This window comes from Myotis yumanensis, unplaced genomic scaffold (genome assembly GCF_028538775.1).
Source record: "Myotis yumanensis isolate MYYU_CA2020_CCGP unplaced genomic scaffold, mMyoYum1.0.hap1 SCAF_18, whole genome shotgun sequence".
NCBI classification, from domain to species: domain Eukaryota; kingdom Metazoa; phylum Chordata; class Mammalia; order Chiroptera; family Vespertilionidae; genus Myotis; species Myotis yumanensis.
The window spans coordinates 15,360,383-15,386,058 of NW_027223769.1; the positions used below are offsets into that span (position 1 = coordinate 15,360,383).

General features: G+C 40.7%; 2 protein-coding genes across 4 annotated transcripts in view; both read left to right on the top strand.

Annotated features, from left to right (window-relative positions):
- Nucleotides 1–10,461, top strand: part of HSDL1 (hydroxysteroid dehydrogenase like 1) — a 37,362-nt gene extending 26,901 nt beyond the window's left edge. The window contains exon 5 of the mRNA XM_070398635.1: nucleotides 10,366–10,461. Within this exon, the coding sequence (XP_070254736.1) occupies nucleotides 10,366–10,449 (84 nt within the window). The 3' untranslated portion in view covers nucleotides 10,450–10,461. The remainder of the gene's footprint in view (nucleotides 1–10,365) is intronic.
- The window catches only part of MBTPS1 (membrane bound transcription factor peptidase, site 1), a 43,948-nt gene continuing 28,732 nt past the window's right edge, over nucleotides 10,461–25,676 (top strand). For 2 of the 3 annotated variants that reach the window (XM_070398632.1, XM_070398633.1), the window contains exons 1-9: nucleotides 10,461–10,850; nucleotides 11,808–12,065; nucleotides 15,049–15,252; nucleotides 16,931–17,041; nucleotides 17,532–17,641; nucleotides 18,937–19,053; nucleotides 19,509–19,576; nucleotides 23,325–23,427; nucleotides 25,082–25,233. In XM_070398632.1, the coding sequence (XP_070254733.1) occupies nucleotides 10,682–10,850; nucleotides 11,808–12,065; nucleotides 15,049–15,252; nucleotides 16,931–17,041; nucleotides 17,532–17,641; nucleotides 18,937–19,053; nucleotides 19,509–19,576; nucleotides 23,325–23,427; nucleotides 25,082–25,233 (1,292 nt within the window). In that variant the 5' untranslated portion in view covers nucleotides 10,461–10,681. The remainder of the gene's footprint in view (nucleotides 10,851–11,807; nucleotides 12,066–15,048; nucleotides 15,253–16,930; nucleotides 17,042–17,531; nucleotides 17,642–18,936; nucleotides 19,054–19,508; nucleotides 19,577–23,324; nucleotides 23,428–25,081; nucleotides 25,234–25,676) is intronic. The other variant, XM_070398631.1, reaches the window with a different exon arrangement.

Here is a 25,676-nt window from a genome sequence, read left to right on the forward strand (position 1 = left end):
CAATGCTAATACAGCCAACTATACAGTTAGTTACAAAAGTGGTATTTTTACAGCTACATTTTAATTGAACTGAATGGTCCCCTTTCGTGGCCTAAACATAATTCTGTTTTCTCTGGAGTTATTTCAGTAAAGATTTATTAAAAAGCAAGGTATATCTGCATACTTAGATGACTATTGGGTGATACAAGTAATTTCCTCTCATCTGAATTGCTTTTTAATTATTTGTAAATAAATAATTTCAGATGTACTTTAGCTGTACCCAGAATTATAATCTTAGCCATATTCTTTTTGAATGCAGAGTAGAAGAATCTCAGAATTTCATGGAATGCTAGCTGTCAGCAAGATCAATTGCTTGTCCAAGTAATGCATTTCCTCTACTTTGTCTCCCTTTTAAAATATATCATTAAGTCTCATTCTTGGCATGTATTATTTTAACTGGTTTGTTTGCATTCAGTGTTTGATGTCCAATATATTTTGATTATACCTGTATTAGAGGCATAATTATAACTTAATTATGGAAATCCATAATTATGTAAATACCATCTTTTAGAGTTTACCTTTGTATTGAATGGTAACCAGGTCTTCTATATAAAGAACTGATAGATATTAAATCCAATATACACTTGGTGGATCCAGTAACAGCCCTAATTAGGCCCTACGAGTAAGTGATACTACAGATGGTAAGCCCGTTCAGAATGAACTAGCTAAAAGCTTAGCCTTCCTTTAAGAGGGAGACACAGCTTTTAGTAAACAATTCCTAGGAAATAGATCCCTTTTAAGCTTTACATATTACATATAAAATTAAAATTTAAATATTTTGAATCTTTGTGCCACTGTCTTACCAGAAAATACTTTTCTAGATAATATTTACCTTATAAACCTCTATCTTAAGAGGTTTATAAGGTATTTACCAGTAAGTAATACATGTTTTATTTAATTATAAATATAATTATATACTCTCTTTGTAAAAATATGAATGAGTAGAATTTAAGGAGAAAATAACTACCTGTATCATACCATTGAAATGTAGAACCTGTTACCACTTTGGTAGACCTTTTTTCATATTCTTTTTTCCTGTGCACATATATAAAAATCAAAGTGTGGATCACATTGTACATGAGCTGTTTTATTTAATGTTTCATAAGTATTTCCCTATATTCTTTGGAAAATATATTAGTTTCCTTTTGCTGCTATAACAAATTTCTACTGACTTAGTGTCTTAAAACAACACAAATTTAGTATCTTACAGTTCTGGAGGTTAGTAGTTCGAAGTCAGTCTCACTGGGATAAAGTCAAGATGTCAGCAGGGCTTCATTCCTTTTTCAGTTTCTGGAGGCGCCTGCATTCCTTGGCTCCCAACCTCTTCCTCTGATTACTTCAGCCTCATTCATCATCACATCTACTGCCAGCTCAGAGCTCCTGCCTCCCTCTTATGAAGACTCTTGTAATTACATTGGACCCACCTGGATAATCCAGGTTCATCTCCCCATCTAAAGATTCTTTGTTTCATTATACCAGCAAACTCCCTTTGGTCATATAAAATAACATTTACAGGTCCTGGGGATGAAGATAAGGACATCTTTGGGGGATCATTATTCAGTTTTCCAAAGGAATATAATTAAGGAACATAATTGGGAATTGCTGCATAACATCCTATATAATAAAACCCTAATATGCAAATCGACCGAAGGGCAGAATGACTGGTCGCTATGACGCACACTGACCACCGTGGGGCAGACGCTCAATGCAGGAGCTGCCCCCTGGTGGTCAGTGCGCTCCCACAGGGGGAGCGCCGCTCTGCCAGAAGCTGGGCTCATGGCTGGCCAGTGCAGCTGTGTGGTGGGAGCCTCTCCGGCCTCCATTGTAGGTGGGTGGTAAGGAGCGAGGGGTCCTGGACTGCAAGAGGGATGTCTGACTGCCAGCTTAGGCCCGATCCCCTTGGGCCTAAGTTGGCAGGTGGACATTCCCCGAGGGGTCCTGGACTGCGAGAGGGCGCAGGCCGGGCTGAGGGGACCTCCCCCCCACACACACCCCGTGCATTATTTTCATGCACTGGGTCTCTAGTTCTATAATATGGATGAACCATAATTATTTAGCTAGTCCCCTATTATACTTTTAGATGGTTTCTAATTTCCCCCAGTTATAATCCTTGGACATAAATCATTGTATGCTTTCAGATTCGCACATATAGGGAATGAATTTCTAAGGGAGATTTTAGAAGAGCAGTGTAGCCTACTTCTTAAGAGTGTGGCCACTGAAGCCAGATTTCCCCAGTTCCTAGCCCTGCTTTCCCACTCACTGGCCATGAGACTCCAGGCAAGGTTTTGAGCTACCTTGGGCCTCGGTTTTCTCATCTGAGAATGAGGGCAGTAACAGGTTGTTGTGAGAATTAAATGAGTTAATATATGCAAATTACTTAGAAAAGCTCAGTAAGTATTCCTTTTTATTGTTATTACTGGATTTATTAGACCAATATTTTTTACATTCGTCTTTAAGGCTTTTAAATACACATTGGCAAAATATTCTAAAAGGTAGTAAGAACTTTTTTTACATTCACTAGCAACATATGAGAGTACTAATTGGGTTGAATTATTAAACATGATTATGTTTTATACTGAATGTCTCAATTTATGTCTGTCAAAATGTTACTAGAGTTTTATTTATTTATTTTTTTTATTTTTAAAATATATTTCTTTATTGATTTCAGAGAGGAAGGGAGAAGGAGAGAGAGATAGAAACATCAATGATGAGAGAGAATCATTGATCGGCTGCCTCCTGCACACCCCCTACTGGGGATTGAGCCCGCAACCCAGGCATGTGCCCTTGGCCAGAATCGAACCTGGGACCCTTCAGTCCGCAGGCTGACGCTCTATCCACTGAGCCAAGCTGGCCAGGGCAAGAGTTTTATAATGTAAACTAGAGGCCTGGTGCATGGATTTGTGCTCCGGTGGGGTCCCTCGACCTGGCCTGTGAGCTCTCGCAATCTGGGACCCCTCAGGGGATGTTGGAGAGCCCAGTTTCAGCATGATCCTCCACAGGCCAGGCTGAGGGACCCCACTGGTGCAAGATTGGGGTCAGGGAGGGACCACAGAAGGGCTCCAGGGCCCCTCTCTCCCAGACCTGATCCGCTGGACCCCAGCAGCAAGCTAATCCACTGGTCGGAGCATCTGCCCCCTGGTGGTCAGTGCGTGTCATAGTGACTGGTCAAACGAACATTTGAACACTTAGCATATTAGGCTTTTATTACATAGGATTATAGAAACATTGAGGTTAACTTTAACAGAAATTTATGATGGATCTTTTCAGGAGTTCTCTCAATTCCTTAGGTTGAGAAATACTTTTAATTTCACTTTGACTAGCTCAATCCCATCTGTTAGGATATCATTCAGTGTAATGGTTGATGTATGTGTTAATCTCTTTGCCATGGTATGTGGTCTGGTTATGCACACAGTGAGTCTAACCAGAAATGTGCGGAGTGCACTTATATGAAGTTTGTAAGTGCACTCCCCACATTTTAAAATTCGGTACTCCCACCCTTCTCAGTGCATTTCTAGCACCTGAGACTAAATATAGAACTTATTTACTTGCATATTTTGGAAACAATGTAAAGGTTCCAAGAACAGTATAAAACCTTTTCTCTTTGAACCATTTGAAAGTAAGTTGCAGGCCTGGTGCCCATTATCCCCTCATATTTTAGTGGGCATTTCCTGCGATTGCTTGGACCTCCTTACATAATCATAGCACAGCCTTCAAAATCAGGAAATTAGTCTTTTTAAAATGTTTTTATTGATTTAAGAGAGAGGGAAAGAGAGAGAGAAACATCATTGATAAGAGAGAATCATCCATCCACTGCCTCCTACTGGTGATCGAGTCCACAACCCAGTATGTGCCCTGACCAGTAATCTAACTGACCTGGTTCATGGGTTGACGCTCAACCACTGAGCCAAGCCGACAGGGCAGGAAATTAGTCTTGATACAGCACTGCTATCCAATCATAGGAAGGCCCCATTCAGATTTTGCTATTTGTTCCAATAATGTCCATACAGCAAAGGGGCCCATTTCTGAATCTTGAGTTGTAGTTAGGGGTCATGTTTTTTGAGTTTCCTTCAATCTGGAGCCATATCTAAGCCATTCCTTGGCTTTCATTACCTTGGTACTTACGAATATTCTAGGCCAGTTATTTTGAAGACTGTCCCTTGGTGTGGGTTCTGATACTTCCTCATGATCTGATTGAGGTTGTGCATATTTGGCCACAGGGCTCTTGAGCGCATCTGCTCAGTGGCCCCTGTTCCTTGTGTCCCATTGCTGGTTAACTTGATGAAGTTTCTCCACATAAACTTACTCTTTTTTCCTTTGTAAATCAGTTTTGTTGGGAGGCATTCCGAGTTTATGTGAATATTTCATTCTTTAAATTTTCAATTTATTAATATATGTCATCGTGGACTCGGGTTTTCTTGTTTTACTCAGTGGGTTAGGATCTGTTACATTCGTTATTTATTTTGATGCTCAGATTATCCCAAGCTGGCTTCTGTATCCCATTGACACATCCCCATAGTTCTTTGAGCACTTTCTTCCTTTCTGCAAGAATAAGATGTTCCAGACTCACCTGTTCTTAACCTGCCTAGTCTGGTACTAGGTCCTCCTCCAGAGAGCCTGGTTTCTTTTAGTGAGGATGGTATTTAGAAGACCAGTGCTGGGCACTAGATGGGCTCCCTCTTATTGGGATGTCACTGCCCCAGTGTCCTTTCTGGAGACAAAGCTAGGAAATGTATGTGTGTGTACACACATTTGCATATGTTTGTTTCTACATCTGTCTATATATTGAAGACCTTGAGTTCAGACCAGTGCTTCCAGTTTTAGTCTGATCCTACATGGTTCATTCAAGTTTCACTCCTTTTCATATTTGTGACTTCATTCTTTGACAGAAAGCTGCCTCCCACTACCTGTAAAATATTTATTTGATCAAATCAATTTCCGTTTGTTGTTGCCATCACCCCATTCAGGCTCTGACAACCCTTACCAGGTGCCTCTCCGCCACACGCACCTTTCTGATCCTCTTAGACTCCATTTTCCCACACCGGGCCACTGTGGCACTCCCACCAGTGCCAACCTTCTTGTCCTCAGCTGAATTATTCAGAAAGGGAAGAAAAGAAAAAATTAGAAGTCTTTTTTAAAGAGTGTTTCCCCCCCCCCCCCCCCATGTGTGTATATGTATGTGTCTCTGTTTATATACTCTGTGCTTATCTTAATACTTGTTGCTCCTTATTTGGAGCCTGCCTTGGGGAGAGTGCTCACCGGGTTTGCATTATATATGAGAGCCAGGAAGGATCCATCATAGACACATGTGAATAGCTGCTTTAGATATGGGAAAGTGCAGTCTGTGCTTTTAAAGGCCCAGTAGAGGAGTCAGTGGGGACTGGCCATCTTTAAAACAGGCCAAAGGCACAGGTGTTGGTTTTAAGTGGCCTGTGTTGCAACCGTAGTGCCCATGCCTCTAGCTCCCTGGTGGTGTTTTTTGTTTTCCTCAAAGCAAATTTAAATTTTGAAGCCCTCTTATTCTGGGATTGGGAGACCATAGAAACCTTGGTATCTGTCATAACTTATGATCTATAGCTCTTTGAAGAGAGTGTCTTCTTAAAACCCAGATTTTAGTTCACCTTTAACATACATAAGCAGGTCAGCCAGATCCAAACAAAACAGGTGTATCTTTGTCCCTGTCATTCCCAATTATATCATTTATCCCATAAGGTTTTTCTACTTGAGGCTATCTTCCTTCCAGCCCGGTGGGTTTGGAGACTAGAGTAGGCTGGCCTTCACTAGTGTGGCCCTTTTGGGCAGTGACTAAACCAGTGGTCTCTTTCATTTGACCACTCTTCATATAGAAAGTTTTTTTCACTGAATTTTTTTTTACCTCCCTGTTCCCTTCTGCCCTGAGTCATGGCCTCACAACTCTAATGCTCCTAAAATTTCACATGTTCGGAACTCACCTCCTACTAGTGTTTCCCAAACCAGCTTCCCTGCAGCCTTCTCCATCTCAGGTTCACTTAGGGGCAAGAGGCCTTGGTCTTGTCCTTAGCTCCTCACTTGCACACCTGCCACATCTGGTTGTCAGCAGATTCTGTCAACTTTGCTGCCACATCTGTAATGTGACCACCTTCATCACCTCTCCTGCCCCACCCTGGCCCAAGCAACCATCTTTACAGGCATCTGCCAGTTGGTTCCCTGCTCCTGCCTGTGTCACTTTCCTGCTCTGATCATGTGTTCCCTTCCCATTCGTGGTGAAAACTGAGGCCTTTCTCTGACCCACGAGGCCCTCCGTAGTCTGCCTGCCTGTCATCTCGTCTCATCTTCTGATTGCCCTTCCTTCACTGCTCCGACCACACTGGCCTCTTTGCCTTTCTTTACACAAGTTGGGCATGTTCCTTGCCCCAGGGCTTTGCACTTGCTTTCCCTGTGCCTGCAGTTCTCTTTCTCCCAGGGCTTGATGAACTTCCTGCTTCCATCAGTGGCTCAGAGGTTTCTGGAGCACTCAGTCTAAAAGTTCAGCCCCTCCCCTGACATGTCATACAGTCATAGCCCCTTCTTTCTTTTTTTCTCCTTTAAAATATAGTACAGTATTTATCACTAGCTTAGTACTGTATGTTTTAATTATCTTGTATATTGCCCATCTCCCTACAATGGAAGGTCAGCTCCATGAGGTCAGATGTTTCTGTTTATTGTGTTTTCTGCTCTGTTCCTACTGTCTGGAACAGTTCCCGGCTCCTCAGAGTTGCTCAGTAAATGAGTTGGATGAGTGAACAGAATTTCTCAGCAGTCCCACCTGGCTCTCTTTATCTCTGCCAGTTCACCCCCATTGGATGGAGAGGGTCTATATTTCCAGTTGTTTGCTGGATGTTCTGGCTCGGACTTCATACCTGCTTGAGGTCCTTGCCCCTCATCTTTTAGCTTCTCCAGACTGGCATCTCATTGCCTCCCCCCTCACACAGATGGCCTGTTGATTCTGTGTGTGGCCTGTGTTTTCCTCTCCTGTGGTGCAGCTCTGCTCAGGATGCCCCTTGCCCCTCCTTATTTCCCTACTTCCAGCCCTACCAGCTCAGCTTCCATCCGAGCCAGCTGCCATCCACTTCATCAGCAGAAGCCTCCTCTACACCAGGAAGAACCTCAATCCAGTGTCCCTGGCACTCTCCGTGTGCTTCAACTTTGACACTTGACTTTCCTATGCCATGTTTAGCTGTTTGCGGTTATGGTTGGCCTATTTGCTGGGTCACATCTGGAGGACTGTGTCCTTCACTTACCAACAATACTTGTTTATTCTGCAATACCTGGCGGTGTCTTAAACTTGCCTAACACTCTGTGAACTTGTATGATTGAATGAGTACTAGTAAATTAAGGTAGAATGTTTTATGCTATTACAATGTCCTGTTTTCCAAAAACCTAAAAAATTTTGTTTTCTATTTGGGAGAGAACTGATTACCTTAGCCAGTGGTTCTCAACCTTCTGGCCCTTTAAATACAGTTCCTCATGTTGTGACCCAACCATAAAATTATTTTCATTGCTACTTCATAACTGTAATGTTGCTACTGTTATGAATCATAATGTAAATATCTGATATGCAGGATGGTCTTAGGAGACCCCTGTGAAAGGGTCGTTCGACCGCCAAAAGGGGTCGTGACCCACCGGTTGAGAACCGCTGCCTTAGACATTTTTTAAAGTCAGGCTCCTGCCTCAGTTGTAAGAGAACATCAGCCATCTCTTCTGCATAAGGCTGCATTGAATTTGGGGGAAACAGATTTAATTACAGTGCATCTGACACAGTTAGGTCTAAGACTTGCTTCTAGTATCACTAATTAATATTTGTGTTATATATAGCCCAAATATGTCATACATTCTTTAGCTTGAGGCAGAAGAGTTTTAACAGATTTGTTTATTTAAGTGAGAGATCTATTTAAATCTTTTAACTATAAGGTAATTTAATATGACATGAACACTCATCACCAATGATTATTAGCTTCAGTTTCTTTGACCAGTAATACTATAATTAGGTGAACCATATGCTCCATGTAGTTATATTCTGTGATACTCCATCGCTATATATATAAAAGGCTAAGTGACCGACCATCCGTCTGTCCGTCCAGCTGGTCAGTATATATGACGCGCACTAGCAATTTAAAAATAAACGTTGACTTGCGCATGCACAATACATATAAAGCTCTTGACGCCAATCGCACGCGTATGTTTTGATCTGTCATTGTTGATTGTGAATTTGGTTGTTTTTGTTGACATTCTGAAGCTGAAAGAAAGCGGGGGCGTGGACAGAATATGTCTGAAGACCAACTAGGCACAACGTACATCGGAAGCCAAAAGAAACTGGTGTCCCCATCTGACACTGGCCTCCCATTTAAATTAACTCAAAGACAGTTTCCGTGATGCTAGCATTTGTGATGACTATTAATAAATCACAAGGACAAACTCTAGACAGAGTAGGACTATTCCTACCTGAACCTGTTTTTGGACATGGTCAGTTATATGTTGCTTTCTCTCGAGTTCAAAGAGCATGTGACGTTAAAGTTGTAAGTACTTCATCACAAGGGAAATTAGTCAAGCGCTCTGAAAGTGTTTTTACTCTTAATGTGGTATACAGGGAGATATTAGAATAAGTTTAATCAATTTGATAGTCGTTTTTATCAATGTTTTTATATCATGTTTTTGTGTTTATATCATGTCTTTGTTATATCATGTTGTTATTGTTTATTAATCAATTTATATATTATTTTCATTTACATTTTACTAATTTTCTTTCATCTCTGACACTTCTATTATAGAGAAAGGGCGAGTAGCGATATTAAAATATTTCTTCTAATTAATTTTCTTTCAATGTGCACGAATCTGTGCACCAGGCCACTAGTCTAATATAAACAAAAACAGTTGGGGCTCACTCCCAAGCACATTACTATGAAACATGTTAGAGTGGCTTTTGGTATCCCCTGTTTCTTTCTTTGGTCTTTCTATTCTTGTCTGTTTTTAATTTCTTTGTTCTTGTTGTTGGTATACTTGTTCTAACTGTTGATACGGAAATAACTTTTAAAGTTTCATTTCTGTCTGATGAGCTCCTTGTCACCAAGTTTAGTCTTTAGTTTCAGAGTTAGAACTTTTCAGGATCATTTGTTATTACAGCAATGAAAGTACTAATTATTGACCTTATCAAAATTCTTTAGACTCTTGCCCCTTGCTCAGTGTTTTCCTGTTTATAGAAGCACATATGGATAGTCCCAGAAACTACAAACTCCTTGTTACTTAATAGCACCAGTGTCTGATAGAAGATGGATTTAACAGCTTGACAGACCTCTCTTGAAAGGGGGCTAACTCCTTGTCCTAAGTCTTCAAGTGGCAACAGAAGGCCTATCTTGTCTCATTCATCTGTCTTCCCCTTGCTGGGTTATGTTTCTGATGTGATCGAGGCAACTGATTTTTCTGGGCATGCCACAGCCAGCATTGTTTTTTATTGCTGCTCTATTTTTCATTGTGAAGAATGACTTTTTTTTTTTTTTTTTTTTACCATTCAGATATTTTGAAAGGTATTTGTAATTTAACAGTCACATAACATTTTTTTTTTTTTTGGCAACAGTCTACTTCACAAACTATCCTCTCATATTACTTCTCATGAAGAGATAATCTGGTTTTATAACATATTTAGCAGGTTAAGTTTCTTTAAGTTGAGGCATTAGGTAAAATAAATTAAATGATAGTAAAAACCCTTCGATCCTCCTTTCATAGAATTAGCAGAAAAATATTTCAAAATTTGAAGAAGTGTAACTTGAGTACTTTTAAAGCACAGTGTCTCAAAGAAGATGTTAAGTACATGACTTGAATGAAAATTAGTTTGTTCGTAGATATTAATTTTAAGCTAGAAAGTAAGAGTGTATACCAAGCTTTTGCCTGAGAAATTACTGAAATTTATGGCGAATTTAAAGTGTTGATTGGGAAAATGCCTGTTGAAGAATTGCAAATGATAGGAAAATACAGAATCTTAAAAAGGAGCAAAATAAAACATGATAAGCAAAGTATCGTGATTCCCCTTCTCTTTGGTTGCCAGGATGATCGGGGCCAATATGCTTAATATTCCTGTTGTTATTTCTTATCCTTAATTTTCTTCATTTTTCTCACTTATCCTTTCTTATTTTGAAACTGAAAGAGATGAGAAGTAACTAAAAGTGAAATAATGTGTTTTGTGATTGTGTCATACATTTATCTTGCCTTATAATGGGGATATCTTTCTGACCCTCTTATCTAAATTGCACCTGTAACTAAATCCTAACTAGTCTGTCAGTGTGCTACTAATGTCTCTATGCTTATTTTGTTTTGTAGATTGGCTCACAGAGTGATTGCTCATCCCCTTGGACTTTGGTTCTGTGGTGCCAATGGAGTGTAGGACTCAGTTGTCTGGGCTAGAATGACAGAAGCCTAATGTCCAAGATGGAGAAGAAACGAAGAAAGAAATGAAAGCCTCTTTTCAGGCCAAATCACAAAAGGCCATGAAATTTAACTTTTATTTACATTGGACAAGACTGTAAAATGGCTGATCAGTAATGTTTCAGCTTTTAGCTGAAACAAAAATTAACTTATAATCAAGGAAGAAAAAAGTGTGATTTGAATTTATGCGATTTTATGACCATATTCACTTATGACCATGAAGCTGGTCAACATCTGGCTGCTTCTGCTAGTGGTTTTGCTCTGTGGGAAGAAACATCTGGGTGACAGACTGGAAAAGAGATCTTTTGAAAAGGCCCCGTGTCCTGGCTGTTCCCACCTGACGTTGAAGGTGGAATTCTCCTCAACAGTTGTGGAATCTGGTAATGATATTCTTTTTAATATTTTTTTATTGATTTCAGAGAGGAAAAGAGAGGGAGAGAGAGAGAAACATCAATAATGAGAGAGAATCATTGATCAGCTGCCTCCTCCACGCCCCACACTGGGCATTGAGCCCGCAGCCTGGGCATGTGCCATGACTAGGAATCACACCATGAGCTCCTGGTTCATAGGTTGTTGCTAAACCACTGAGCCACGCCAGCTAGGCATGCTATTCTTTTAAATGTTAGGGACTCCTTCTATGCTTTTTGTTTCAAACTTACTTTAAACATTAGCTTTTATGAAAAAAAAAATCCTACTCTTTGCACAATAAAGTTCAGGTGGGGTGAGTGCATAGCACTTGGGTATTATATTCACTCTGCTGAAGTTTCTTTCCCCAGTGTAGTTAGCTTATATGAAGCAAGGATATTGACGTTCTGAATTCTTTTCCTAAACCTTGATTCCATGGAACAGATGCCATTGTAGCTGGTGAGGGTTGGGAATTTGGAGGTGCCAAATGTTTAATGTACTAAAGTACAAGTGAGCAGATGTGATAACTAGCAAATAGTCTTGTATAATCTCCAAATTTTGTTACTGTTTTCAGTAAAATAAAATTGAACCTTCACTTCTCTGGGTTCCTTTTGCTTGTTTGAAAAACTTACATGTATTTCTTTGCTGTATATTCAAACTTCTGTTAATATTTGCTTTTTTAAAAAATAGCACAGGTATCTGATTTTGAGTAATGTAGTCTGTGATCAGGGGATTCATACACATTATTTTAATATAAAGTTCTGGAAACTGCTGTCCAGAACATTTAAACCAGTCTTTTTGTTTACTGCTCTTTTCACTGTGGGTTTTAAAATATTTAAGTTTTCTTTTACCAGGGACATTTTAGATTAGATATAATCTTATGTTATATGTGTACATAAATTCTTATTTTTATTTGTGGTCATTGATTTCAGAATATATTGTGGCTTTCAATGGATACTTTACAGCCAAAGCTAGAAATTCATTTATTTCAAGTGCCCTGAAGAGCAGTGAAATAAACAATTGGAGAATTATTCCTCGAAATAATCCATCCAGTGACTACCCTAGTGATTTTGAGGTGATTCAGATAAAAGAAAAACAGAGAGCGGGGCTGTTAACACTTGAAGATCATCCAAACATCAAACGGGTAACACCCCAACGGAAAGTCTTTCGTTCCCTCAAGTACGCAGAGTGTGAGTACTGAGATCCAGGCTAATGTGTATCGATTTCTGTTTCACTTGGATTTAGAGAGAGAATGTACATATTTGCCCATGTTGTGCTCCACCTCCCTCATACCCCACCCTTGAATTTATTTTGAAAACTGAACTGGTAGAATAGTTGAAAAATAGTACAGTGCACACCCATGTCACCTTAACTAGTTTCCTCAGTTGTGAACATTTTCTTGGCAGGAATTTAAAAAACAAAAAAGAGGCTTTCATGTTGTTCTGGTAGGTAGGAAAAATCAAAGTTTACAATAGAGGATGATAGTGATTTTTGTTTCTGTTGGGAGTGATTTTCACCTAGGTTTTGTCTCAGCCTTCAGATGTTGAGGCCGAGATGTCCCTTCACACTCTGAAATGAAAGTTGGTGCCTTTGAGCAGGGGTCCTCAAACTTTTTAAACAGGGGGCCAGTTCACTGTCCCTCAGACCGTTGGAGGGCCGGACTATAGTTTTAAAAAAGCTATGAACAAATTCCTATGCACACTGCACATATCTTATTTTGAAGTAAAAAAACAAAACGGGAACAAATACAATATTTGTATTTGCATGTGGCCCGCGGGCCGTAGTTTGAGGACCCCTGCCTTTGAGTCTCCTCCTTGCTTGCATGTTGCTTCTGTCAGTATGTTTTCATTTCTTTCATGGTATCTCGCAAAATTTTCCTTGGTTTCATTTGTTTTTCTCAGAGCCTCCTGACCATGCACGATCCTGCCTCAGCTGGGTTTATTTCAGTCCTAAGTTGTGCAGGTGTAAAGATGGAAATAATTCAGTTATTTCCTTTTCAGTTTGAGGGCTTATTCTTTCCTACACCTTTACAACTTGGGCTTGTCAAGATAGAGTTTATCCTAAAAAATTAATTGCCTGTTTATTATATAATAATATTTTTCAAAGCATGTGTATTAGCAAAGAAAAGGTGTGTGTTTTTCCTAACTGTTACAAACTGAAGTAATAAATGTCTAGTTCTATATTATTTCTTTCATTGGGAGGAAAAATAAATGAAACTTTGCTTTTGTTCCTTTGTCATATAATAGGCCTGAGAGTCTCTGAGTTTTAAAAAAACACACAGGGGAGAGAAGGCTAACTGATTTGCATAGTCTGACCAGCCACAGCCCAGTCTCAGGTGTCTGACTTCTTCAGAGCTCTTTCTATTAGTCCAGATGTTTTGTGGTGCTTTTTCTCTTTAAAAAGCAATAGCCTCAAAACAATCCAGGAAGATAAAAACAAATCAAACCTTGTACAATTAGCTAAATATTATATGTTGTTTCTTTTTTATCTTAAAATGCTTCGGAATATTTTAGGAAACATGGGAATGCCTAATTTTAGCACAGTAATCATAGAATGTGTTGGTTAGGCTTCTTTATAGCCTTTCCACCGTGGCTGTCTATTACTGTTCTTGACTGTCCTTGACTTAGGAGAAAATTTACTTCCCCATGGGCCCACTCTCTTAGTGCTATTCGTTACTTTGTGCAGGGACCAGTTTTTCTTTAAGTTTCAACTTTTCTCATCCGAAAAAAAGGACATAATACTACCTACCTCATAGGGTTCTTATGAAGATGAAATGCAATAGTGGATGTGAACAGACCTCAGCAATTTTTAGGGTATTGTAAGGATACATTAAATGTTAATTATTCCGGTGGCTCTGTTGTTAGAAGGCTTTGCTTTATTTTAGGCTGACACCTGTCTTACTCTGGATCTCATCCCTGCTCTATCCCATGAGCCCTAAGACAGAGCTAACCTGTTTTCCACCAGATAGAACTTAAAGATGTATTTTAAAGATATTCATGGTATCTCCTCTTGAGAATTGCCTCTCTCCAGGATAATATCTCCAGTTCCTTCAACACTTACTCATGACATGATTTCAAGTCTCTCGTCATTTGAATTGCTTTCCTTTGAATATTTTTCAGTTTTTCTAAATTGTTCTCAAAGAGTAAAGCCAGACTGAATTCAGTATGTAACATAAAACAGAACAGGCCCCTCCCTTGTTCTAAATATTATTCTTCAGTGAGTACCTCCAGTATTGTCCTGTGCTGTTGACTTAAAGAACAGAATCAACATAGGAAGTTTAGTACAGAATAATTGCAGTTGGACTGTGCAAATAATTACTTAGTGAGATTGACATGACTATATATTTTTCCAGTTCCCCTATACTTTCTTGGGTGTAGCCTGGTAAGACCAGGATAAAAATTATAGTAATTTGCTTTAGAAACAGAACTTTAGGAGTATTATAGATCTGCTCTTCTTAAGACTGAGTTGAAGTACATTTTTTTCTTCATTATAGCATTAAAAAAATTAAGTATTTACAGATAGTGAAGTCCCTGCTTTTTAGTTAACAATTTGGCAAGTTTTGATGATTGTGTACAGTCAGGTACCCAGCAACAAAATCAAGATATGATTTAGTTCCATCACCCTCAGAAATGCACCTGACTCCTTCATAGTTCTTTGCTTTTTGAAAGGTGGCATTCTAGTAGGTAACCATTCTGAGAATATCGAGAAATATACAGATGGAAGAAGTTCCTATTGATGTTTGGCCAGAGATGGGTGTAATGAGGTAACATGGCTTTTTCCCTGTCCCAGAAATCAAGTGCTGTGAAACTTCACAATTGAGTAGTGGCCGTTCTCTTCAACTTTCCCCCTTTTTCTGGTTCAGCGAGAACAAGTTGCTGTTGAAAAATCTTCAGTTTTAGTATCACAATTCACTTTATTGCTTAAAAATTGATTATTTTATCAATCTTTCTGCCTTACATTGGTTAGAAAATTTTAGGTAAAAAAATTATTTGGGAACCAAATGATGACCAATAAGAGGCTATAAATATAACTGCATTGAGAAAATCCTTCTAGCAAAGGGAGAGAATCCCATTTTCCTTCAAAGAGGATTTCAGAAGGTAATCATTGCTGTTTAGAATGATTGTTTTCTCTGACGGGTATGTCATTTCAGTGTTTTTCCTTTCTTGGCTCTAGCTGACCCCACAGTGCCCTGTAATGAAACCCGATGGAGCCAGAAGTGGCAGTCGTCCCGTCCCCTGCGAAGAGCCAGTCTCTCCCTGGGCTCTGGGTTCTGGCATGCTACTGGAAGACATTCGAGTCGACGGTTGCTGAGAGCCATCCCACGCCAGGTTGCCCAGACACTGCAGGCAGACGTGCTTTGGCAGATGGGATATACAGGTGTGTGCCCTGAACCTGGAAGCAGGGTAGGGTCTGGTGTCCAGGAGGCCCCCCTCTCGAGTGCCTAGCGCAGAATCCAGGTGGCCTCATGCACTTTGCATCTCATTATTTGTTGAGCTGTCCCTCATCTTTAGCTCCTGTTGTGCTGGGCATCTGTTGCTGTTACTTTTATAATTGTTTGATTCTATTCACTTTTTGTGTCTTATTTTTCTGTACCATTTCTGAGGTTAGATGGGGTAGATTGCGAAGCATTTCTTTTCTCATGACAGATCCGTGAACAAACACAGCACTGCCCACTGTTAGAGCTGACTGGTAGTTCAGCTAAGTTCTATAATCTCTCAGGGAAAGAGATGAGATTTAAGATAGTTACCTTTCGTGATTTGTACAATTTCATGAAAATGAGTTTATCACTCCAGTGTGGTGCCCTGTGTGCAGAATGGCTAAGTAATTGGCGGTCGCACTTGATCATTTATTCCAGAACAGGAAACAATAATAATGACCATATCCTACGAAAGAAACTCACATCCTTTATGTCCAACAAGATTTTTTTTTCTTACTGATTCATCATGGCAGAAAATTTCTATTTCAACTAATGTGAAGATTTGGACCCTAACTTTTAAATGCAAGCCCGTTTCCCTAGCCCCCAGCACATCACAGTTTGCCTCGGTGTCTTTCTCCGTATCTCCTAGACTTGGAGACCCTTCCCTCTCCTCTGATTTCCTCAGCCTCCTGCCTTTCAGGATGCCTGAGACACTTAAACTTTTAACACCGGGTGGACTGACATTTTTAAAATGATTGTATTTGCTTGATTTTATCTTTTGAAGGTGAAAACTCCTTCACAAGACAAATTCTCTAATCTTCAGAAACACATTTTTTATTCCCCAAACCAAATGGTTTCCAATTTTATGTGTGCCTTTTTTAAAAGTAAGTAATGCATTTTGATGGTTATCTCACTATAACTGATTATTTAAGGTAGTATTGATACATAAACACAACTTTCATTCCAGAAAGACATTGCTTTCATTACAGCTGTTAGCAGTTAAACAATAGAATTACCCTTTTTTTTCTACATGTTTTCTAGAATTTCTTGATCTGATAGCATCTATTATTTCACATTGGTGCAGATGGCTTTTGGCCAATATCTGAAATAGACTCATTATTATAAAAACGTGTTTTTTTCTTGAAATAGGATTACCCCTGAGTGTTCACAGCTCCTCTCTGCAGAGTTTGTTCTCATGAATGAGCAGCAGTGAATAAGTCACTGTCCTTGTCAAGAGTCAGGCTAGTTCCCCTGCTCTTAGAGATGTGTGCTTTGTGAGTGCCTCTCTAGAGAGACGAGGGGATGCAGACTTGGAGGGAATTACCACAAGGGGAAATCCATCATCGGAAATCCATCATCGGAGGAGGAGTGGGAGAGGTGGTTCATTCCTGAGCACTGGTGACAGTTGCGTGTCCAGCGAGATTTTTTTGTTTATCCTCATGCCTTGTTTAGCAGCAGATGGTGGTGTTCCCCAGCCAGGACCCCTGGTGCATCTACCCTACCTTGTGCACTCTGGGCCAACTTTGGCCCTTCATGACATGCTCTCCATGGGTCACAAGGAGGGATGTGTGTTAAAGACAAAAATTCAAAACGATGATTTCGCAAACCTGATTGTGCTTGCTTTCTTTTTGGGATAAGGTGCTAACGTAAGGGTTGCTGTTTTTGACACTGGCCTAAGTGAGAAGCATCCCCACTTCAAAAATGTGAAGGAGAGAACCAACTGGACCAACGAGCGAACGCTGGACGATGGTAGGTGGCCACACTGTGGTGAGAGCATGCGTGAGGCATTTTCTGATCACATGTGGGCTTCATGCAGGACTCCCACCCCCCATTTTAGCAGTTAAGTATTTTTTCTGAGTGTCAATGATTAAACAGTTTGTGTGCAATAGTTATTCAGACAAACTCAAGTTGTTACTGCCTTTTAGTGGGAACTTTTCTAACTGTCTTAGGATGTTGGGAGTTGGTATTTGAGGAGAGAGAGAGGGTGCCTGGTGGAGGAGAAGCTTTCTGTTGGGGAGAGAGCGGGACTGTCTAGATCCAGAAGTGAGACAGGTACAGTGCGGCCTCTGAGTGGAAGACAGTACCGAGAGACAGAGGTTCTACATAAGGACTTGGAGAATGAGCCTGTTTGAATTGGTTTGAAATGTTGCATGTTGGCACACGTTACCAGCAATTTTATGACTTTTTCCCCCTTTATTTTTTCTTTTTTATTTGACTTTTCTTTTTTTATGGGCAACAGGGCTGGGCCACGGCACTTTTGTGGCAGGTGTGATAGCCAGCATGAGGGAATGCCAGGGATTTGCTCCAGATGCCGAACTTCATATTTTCAGGGTCTTTACCAACAACCAGGTAGGTGTTGAGGACCCCTGAAATGTAAAGAATTGATATTAAAAGGCAAAAAATTAAAACTCTAGAAAATACATGCTGGTTTAAATGCACACACATCAGCGAGCTGAGCTGCTGCACACGTTCCACATGAACCATGCTGTCTTTCTACTGTCCCTTTGGTATGGCTTTGCCCTTCTGCACCACCCCTTCATGGCTTCACTGGAACCCTGAAGACTCTGCTTCGGGGCACCTGTGCACAGGGATTCCTTGACTGCCCGTTTCTTCCTCTCCTTTGGGCCTGCCTATGGCTCCTGTGCCACCGCATCTTGGGCACATTTTTAGTACTTTCTACATGAGAGAATAATCATGTTTGTATGTTTTCACCTCTACTGGATGTAACCCTGAGGGTCACCTGTGTAGCCCAGCATTTGGCATCATGTTTAGCAATGTGGATTTATGAGCCTTTTCCCTTACTCTTCATTTGGAAACGATTTCTAGGAAAGGGAGAGGGTTCTAGTATTTATTTATAATGTTTAATTTCTGTTAGGTGATACATAGTTTTATATATTTGTGTAAAAGGCAATGCAGGCTAATTCTCCCAACCCTGTCTCCATCCAGCAGGTGCCCCTTACTTCCCCATCTCTCATGTGAGGATTTCTTAATTTCTTATACCCCTCCTCCTAGAATTTCTTTTGCATATACAAGCAAATACAAATATGTAGTCTTATTTTTAAAAGCCTTTAGAAAACATGATACTTAATTATTACACTCATTTTATTGTAAGTTTAATTTTGTATTTTATAGAAACACCTAAATGGTGATACACAAAGTAATTTAACTTCTGTCAGGGAACTAGGAGGAATTGAACATCAGATAAATAGTTCTATGAAATAACTTCTGTTGATGCCATTTATCCTTCAACCTATTTAGCAATAAAGATTATTAGACAAATACATTAAATTATTCAGTTTAATAAACTTGACTTAATACAAGTGTCTTAGGATCAATCGTTTTGTAATAGGGGCAGTGAGAAGTTAGGGATTTTGCCTCGGTAGTGTACTTGAAGGTAAGAAGCTGTACCTTAGACCTGGAGAGGTAGGTGCCTTCAGAACATGCTCTCTCAATGAAGTCTTAGAGTTTCTGGATGTAGAAGTCTACATTGCGGAACATTATTTATTCTTGGGATTTATTTCTGCAATTTAAGTTAATACTTCATGCTGCTAAGAGTTTATACTTTACCCTTAAAATTAAAAACTCTGTTGTACACTTTGACACTTTCACTGAAACACCTGAAAGACTGTCTTAACATTATCCAGGTGTCCTACACATCCTGGTTCCTGGATGCCTTCAACTACGCCATCTTAAAGAAGATCGACGTGCTCAACCTCAGCATCGGCGGCCCTGACTTCATGGACCATCCCTTTGTCGACAAGGTTGGTCATATCACTGCACTTGGTGAGGGCTCCCTTCACAAGCCCAACTCTGAATGCTTCCTCCCTCCTGTGCTGCTTGTTTGCCACCCACAAGGTGACTGCCTAGTAAGGACAGATGGGTGATGACGTGAGGTTTAGTGACTTGCATTGGATAGTAGGACATGGTGTCTTGTTGACTCCTTCTCATGTACTTGTAAACACATAACTCATGTTTTCTGAACATGCCTGGGAAGCCAGTGTCTGCTCCATGTGCTGCATAGTCCTATGTCCTGGCTTTTATTCTTGCTAACATACCAGTTACCAAACACATTCATGCCTATAAGGGTCTAGTGGTACATTTTCAGTGGTACATTTCTTAGGACTAATTTTCAAAGTTGTGGTTATTTTTTGATAGTTATCCATTGATTGTTTAAAAGTGGTGTTCTTTCATAAATAAATGCTTGCTAATTTTGTAGGTGTGGGAATTAACAGCTAACAACGTAATCATGGTTTCTGCTATCGGCAATGATGGGCCTCTTTATGGGTAAGTATCTCCAATAGGGATGAATTTAGAGGTGGTCCCCCCTCCCCCCAAAATAACTGAAAAACTGTTGTCTGTCTGTTTTTGTATTTATACCTGTTTATAACTATCTAAAACTGCATATGGAAATTTTCAGCATACCAAAAAAGCAGGCTGCATAATGACCCTCAGGTTCCCACCACTTGCTTTAGTAGTTATCAACTCAAGGCCAGTCTTGTTTCTGTTTAATTTCTCTTTTACTTTGTTATAAATAGAAACTTGGAGGCCTAATGTTTTTATTTTACTTTTTTCTTCAAAATCAGGAAAGTCAATCTGTTAGAAAATGAAAGGATTTTGCAGTATTTATGGAGACCCACTCTGTAGGAGGCACAGGGGTGAGGAGGTAGATAGATGAGAGGTCTGCCTCTCTAGGAAAGATAAGGAATAAACAAAACTAACATGGGAGAAAGCAGCATAATAAACACAGATGGTGGTGCTCTTGAGGTTGACAAGAGGGATCAGATGGGGAAAGCAGAGAGAACAGTATCACAGAAACGTCCCTTTGTGCTGTGTTGGCGTGGTGAACTGAAGCAGCATGAGACACAGAACATTAGTCACTGAATCAGAAGCAGAAAACTTTGGTTTAGAGATCCCAGTTTTATTTTTATCTGCTGCTCCAATATTTATTCTCTCAGTAATGTATATAAATAATTTCTTGTGCTGAAATTCTTTTGCAATAGGATTTGTCACCCTCATTTATTGGGTACTAAGATGTGTGTGGTTCCGTGCAGTGACAGAGTGTGAGGTCACCACAAAGGGCAAAGAAAATACAGAGTCTGCCCTTAGTGTGTCATAACCCGGTAGAAGTAGAGACGAATGAATGTGTTCCCTCCCGAATGCGTGTGTGTCTATGGTGCACACAGTGAGGATGTGTGCCTGGACCTCAGAAACACTCACTCACTGCCTCGCAGCCACATCCCTGGGAGAGCTGCTGGGAGAGCAGGTGGCCTTGAGGACTGGCTGAGCTTATGCAAGGGGTTCAGGGCATAGGGTTAGGCTGAATATGTGAAATTAATGTTTTTATAGGCCAAAAACCATGCATATTGGCAGTCATGTTTCTGACCCAATAGTTCTTTAGTCAGTGATCTTCTTGTAAAGGGTCCAGGGTATTGGATTTTTCTGTGTCATCAGCAATATTTAAGTCATAGGTGGCATAACTATAGTTCTACCATGGAAAACACCGATTTCTAAGTAATCTCATCAAGTTTTCTTTTTTCCTTTCAAATGTTTCTCAACTTTGCTCCTTCTCCCATTTCTGATGTCTCCCCCCAAGGCCAGCCCTTACCAGTTCAGAGTCATCCGGTTATGAAGTGGGGTCCTAGCCGGTCTTCCTGCCTTTCGGTCTCTCCCCACCCCAGCTCTTGCTGCATGGGTGACGTGGGTTGTGGGAAGAGTGCAGGTGTGAGCCAGACTAGTCCCACCTGCCCCTCGTAGGCTATGGGACCTTCAGTCTTTGAGCTTCAGACTCCTCACCTGTCACAGGAGGGCATGGCACCCACCCATGTAGGTGGTATGGAGGATGAAATTAGATGGGGAAAGTACCACAAATGCTGGGCTTCTGTAAGTAGTGGCTCTTCTTATTCTTCCTTTTTTTGTGTGTTTCTACTGTTAAAATTTATGTCCTGGCAATTTTCTTTTTCCAGATTTTTCAGTGGATTATTGCCTAATCAAATCAGAATTTTTCTTCTTGATTTTCAAGGTCCTCAGTATTCTAGGCTGCAGTTGCCAAACTTTTTCTGTAAAGGATCAGATAATCAATACTTAGGCTTTGTGGGCATGTGGTGTGGGCCTGGTAGTGTGAAGGCAGCCTTGGAATGTGTAAGTGAAAGGTTGTGGTTGTGTTCCAGTAAAACTTTACTTACAAGAACAGGTGGTGGGCCTGTTGTGGCCCTCTGCCATAGTTTGCCATTGTCACCTGAAGTTGTGGGCTCAGCTTTATTTTCCATTACTGTGTGTACACCTTCCTCAGCTCCAGTCTCCTCCTGGGTCTCCCTAGAGACCATGATTTTTCCAGTCTCCATCACCTGTTCCTGCTGCCGACCTTCCTAGCTTGCCTTCCTTCTGTTCACACCTGTGGGCTCCCAGCTCCTCCACATGCCGTTCTGACTGCTTTGCCATACACGAATCGCTCTTCTGAAATCCTGTGACTTCTCTAGGCAGTCACACACACTCAGTAGCTTATAGTCAAAGAGTTGTTCGTTTCCAGGGTATTAGAGAAGAACCCTGGAGAAGAGGGCCCTGTGTCGTTCTTTGTGTCTGCCCATAGCACTGCACAGATCCGGACCTGCCAGCTGCTTTGCAGTGATGGGAATGGCATGTAATCAGGATGGCACAGCTTGTGCGGTTCTGGCTTAGTGCCTGGGCATCGGGTAGTTCGATGACGGCATTGTACGCAAATTGCTGGGTCACTTATTGCAGGCATTGAGCTGCCAGTCACTCTGCAAATAATGCTCGCATCTCCAGATCCCCTTGCTGTGAGCTCTCCCAGGGTCCTGCACCCTTGACACTTAAACTTCACGGTGCAGGGGTCTGCAGCTGCAGCTTCCCCTTTCATCGCCAGCAAAGATTTCTTGATGTTTTCCCTTCTAGTTTAAGGGTATAGTTTAAAGCACACTAAGTATTATAGGGATTAACAGGTAGAGGGAGGGTCAGAGGGTGGCTTTTTTTTGCATCAACTACAGTGGGAAGTTTTGTCAGTGACTTCTAAGCTCTGCTCCTTGATTTCATAGAAATTTATAAATTTTTAGCATCAGACAGTAAAATATCACTGTCGGTGCCTCTGTACAACCACTTGATAGCATGTCATTGGCCAGTGGGCTAAAAGGCAGTGCCAGGGTTGATTCAGTGTGGTTTAAATAACTGGTCAAAAGCACACGCTCTAAAATCTTGCTACTAGTTTTTGTGAAGCCACTGGAATCAGTTTTGGTTATTGAATTGTCAGTTTGTTTTTTTGGTAGCAGAACTACCAAATAGATAAAGCTCGGAAATGCATTTTCATAAATGGTTGTTTTATATTTTCAAATAGTTTAGCTGCATCCTGATTTATATCTTGATTTTATAATTTAAACATTTTTGTCGTTATCAATTTCACTATAATTTCTTTGCAGATCTAGTACATTTGAGGTATGGAAGAGAATTACATGGTTTTTTTCTCTGCCTCTTTCCTTTGAGGAGCTCAAGATTACGGAGTAATGGTTATCATTTCCACAATTCCCAGTGAGGAAAGGGGAACACCCTGCAAACTGTCAGTTGAAAACTAACTTCCTGACCGTAGCAGATGCAAATGTGTGATTACAGCTCCTTCCCAGAGGAATGTGGGATCTAACTGGGGAGGCAGGATGAATACGCTTGGAACAATTTGAAAGGGATGTGAGAATGTATAAGTAGGTGATGAATTATCGTAGTGTTAAATCTTGTGAAGTTAGAGCAGGGGGATTCCTTCAAGCCAGAGGTAGTGAAGGAAAAACAAAGTCTTGGGCCAAAGTATGATATGTTGACAGGGAGGAAAGGAAGAAAGGGTGGTCAGTGTGAGGGTGGCAGTGAGCCTGGCCTTCCACAGGACAGCTGTAAGTAGCTGCAGGCCATCCCAGCAGCATGTCTTGACACAGAAGAGCCTAATACCGTCTTAGATTTTTCGGGGAGGATTTGCCTTTATTTGAATTATTCACTTAAAATTATTTTTCTTTCCTTGTGTTTTTGTGCCTCAATTTAGCACTCTGAATAACCCTGCTGATCAAATGGATGTGATTGGAGTAGGTGGCATTGACTTTGAGGATAACATCGCCCGCTTCTCTTCAAGGGGAATGACTACCTGGGTAGGCTTTTTTTCATGTGCTTAAAGGAACCGTTTGTCTCAGAGCCTTTGGGTGCATTTGTAAGTGCACAGATAGAAAAGCTTGTAAGCCCAACCCTCACGTGCATGGATGGCATAGCCAGGTCTGTGGGTACTTGCCAGCCATGAGGACAAGAGATCTGGCCCCGTTGATCTGGCCTGCCACTTGACTATGGTGAGCAGGCAGGGACAGGTTCTAAGTGGTGTTTCCTGGTTCCCCTTCAGTTTTACTTATTTCTGAGTGACTCACTTTGTAGGTCAACTGGATTCATGCCCACTTGTCCTAAGTAGTAGGAAGGTGAGCAGTCTTCCTTGGTGCTAGGTGAGATGATTTTTTTGGCCTTAAGAAGCAAGAGAAGCCAGTGAGAAGAATTTAATATCAACTCTGCTAACGCAGAAGTAATTGTATTTAGCTGGACAAAATGGAAATAACTCCAACAAGTTAATTAATTCAGTTACTCTGGGTTTAATCATGCATCTAATTCGTCGTCCTTTACCCATCAGAACAGCGGTGGCGTCAATGTTAGATGCTCCCTCAGGCAGCAATAGGCACTCTTGCCTGCCCCACAGGGTCTTCAGGGTCACATCACTCTGGGTGCTCTAACTCAAGGGTGCCAAACTTTGAGGTCTTGGGAAGTCCCAGAAAAGACTCGCAGCCTCCTGAGAACATGGTGGCCTTGTCCGCACTGGCACCACTCTATGAGATAGCCTTCTCCCTCTCCTGGCACCATTTTCAGTTGGCCCCACAGTGGGTCCATGCCACGTGCACTTGGATACCTTCTTGATGATATTCAGTTGTCGCCAGTCAGGTGGACCCCACCCTGAGAAAGTCAGTCCCAGGGATATGTTTCATATTCATTCACCTATACTCCCTCAGCACTTTCTTTGTATGGCTAAATACTTGGAAACAACACTTCCACCAATTGATGTCTCTCTGGCTCCCTCGGAAGTGCTTTCATGGAATTATAATGCATTGCTATGCCCTTAGAAATGTTCCTGAGACACTTACTTACAGAGCTGTAGTTGAAGGTATCTTTACACAGGGTCCCACATAGCTGGATGCAAGTCCATTTATGTTTGACTGCCCTGAAAGGTATTTTCACTTCAGTTGGATTGCTTCTTTCTACAGAATATAAGATCCTATTGTAATTCTCATTTTGCCTCAATTTCCATGAAATTTCAGGGTATTCCATTAAAAACTTATCTGTTACTTGTACAGTTACATTTATCATTCTGAATGGTTTCTTCTTTCCCCTCTGGTGGAAGATTAAAATCTTCAGTTATATTATGTACATTTTTCTTATAAAGAAAATTTTTCTTTTCTTAATTTTTAGTATTGTGTGATATTTCTAAGATATTTCTAATTTTTAAGTTATTTAGCGATAAATCAGTTTTCAGTTTCTAGTTTTGCATGCTAACAAAATTTTAAAAATTCACTTTTTAATTGCTCTATGACATTACTATTACCCAGGTTATTATAAAATACTCCAAAAATAATTGTATTTTCTACATTATCATTTAAGCTTGTTTTAAAACCAGTATCTTACTGAGGTTACACTCCATTTAAGTAACCCTTGTTTCTGTTCTGTGTGCCAGTGTGTGTGCTGTGGTAGAAATCAACCTCCTTTTATTTCTAGGAGCTACCAGGAGGCTATGGCCGTGTGAAACCTGATATTGTCACCTATGGTGCTGGAGTGAGGGGCTCCGGTATGAAAGGGGGCTGCCGGGCCCTCTCCGGGACCAGCGTGGCTTCTCCGGTGGTTGCCGGCGCCGTCACCTTGCTAGTAAGGTGAGTGTTGCCTAGCAAAGAGAAGGTGGTGCCAGCAGACCAGCTGAGTCTTGCTTGCCACCAGCTTAGAATTTTAGAGCATATCATGTGACCTTGCTCCATCTGTTTCTTCATCTCCACAAAAGAGGTCAGGATTTATTCTTTGAGGGAGGATTCTTGTGAGTTAGTGGACATATATGTAGGAACACTATGTAAATGCTAAACCGTAAAGCAATACATAAGGACATAATACCTGTTACTTTTTTTATGTTTGAGGTCTGGTTTTGTTTTTGTTTTTTGAAGACTTTTTTTTAAGAGCAGTTTTAGGTTCACGGCAAAATTGAGAGGAAAGTACAGTGTCCCCATTTTGTTTGCTTTTATACCATTTTTGTGCTACATCTGTACTTGTTGTATCCAAACAAGTGTGTATATCAGGCAAGGATCAAAAAGTAAGGTATTTTCGT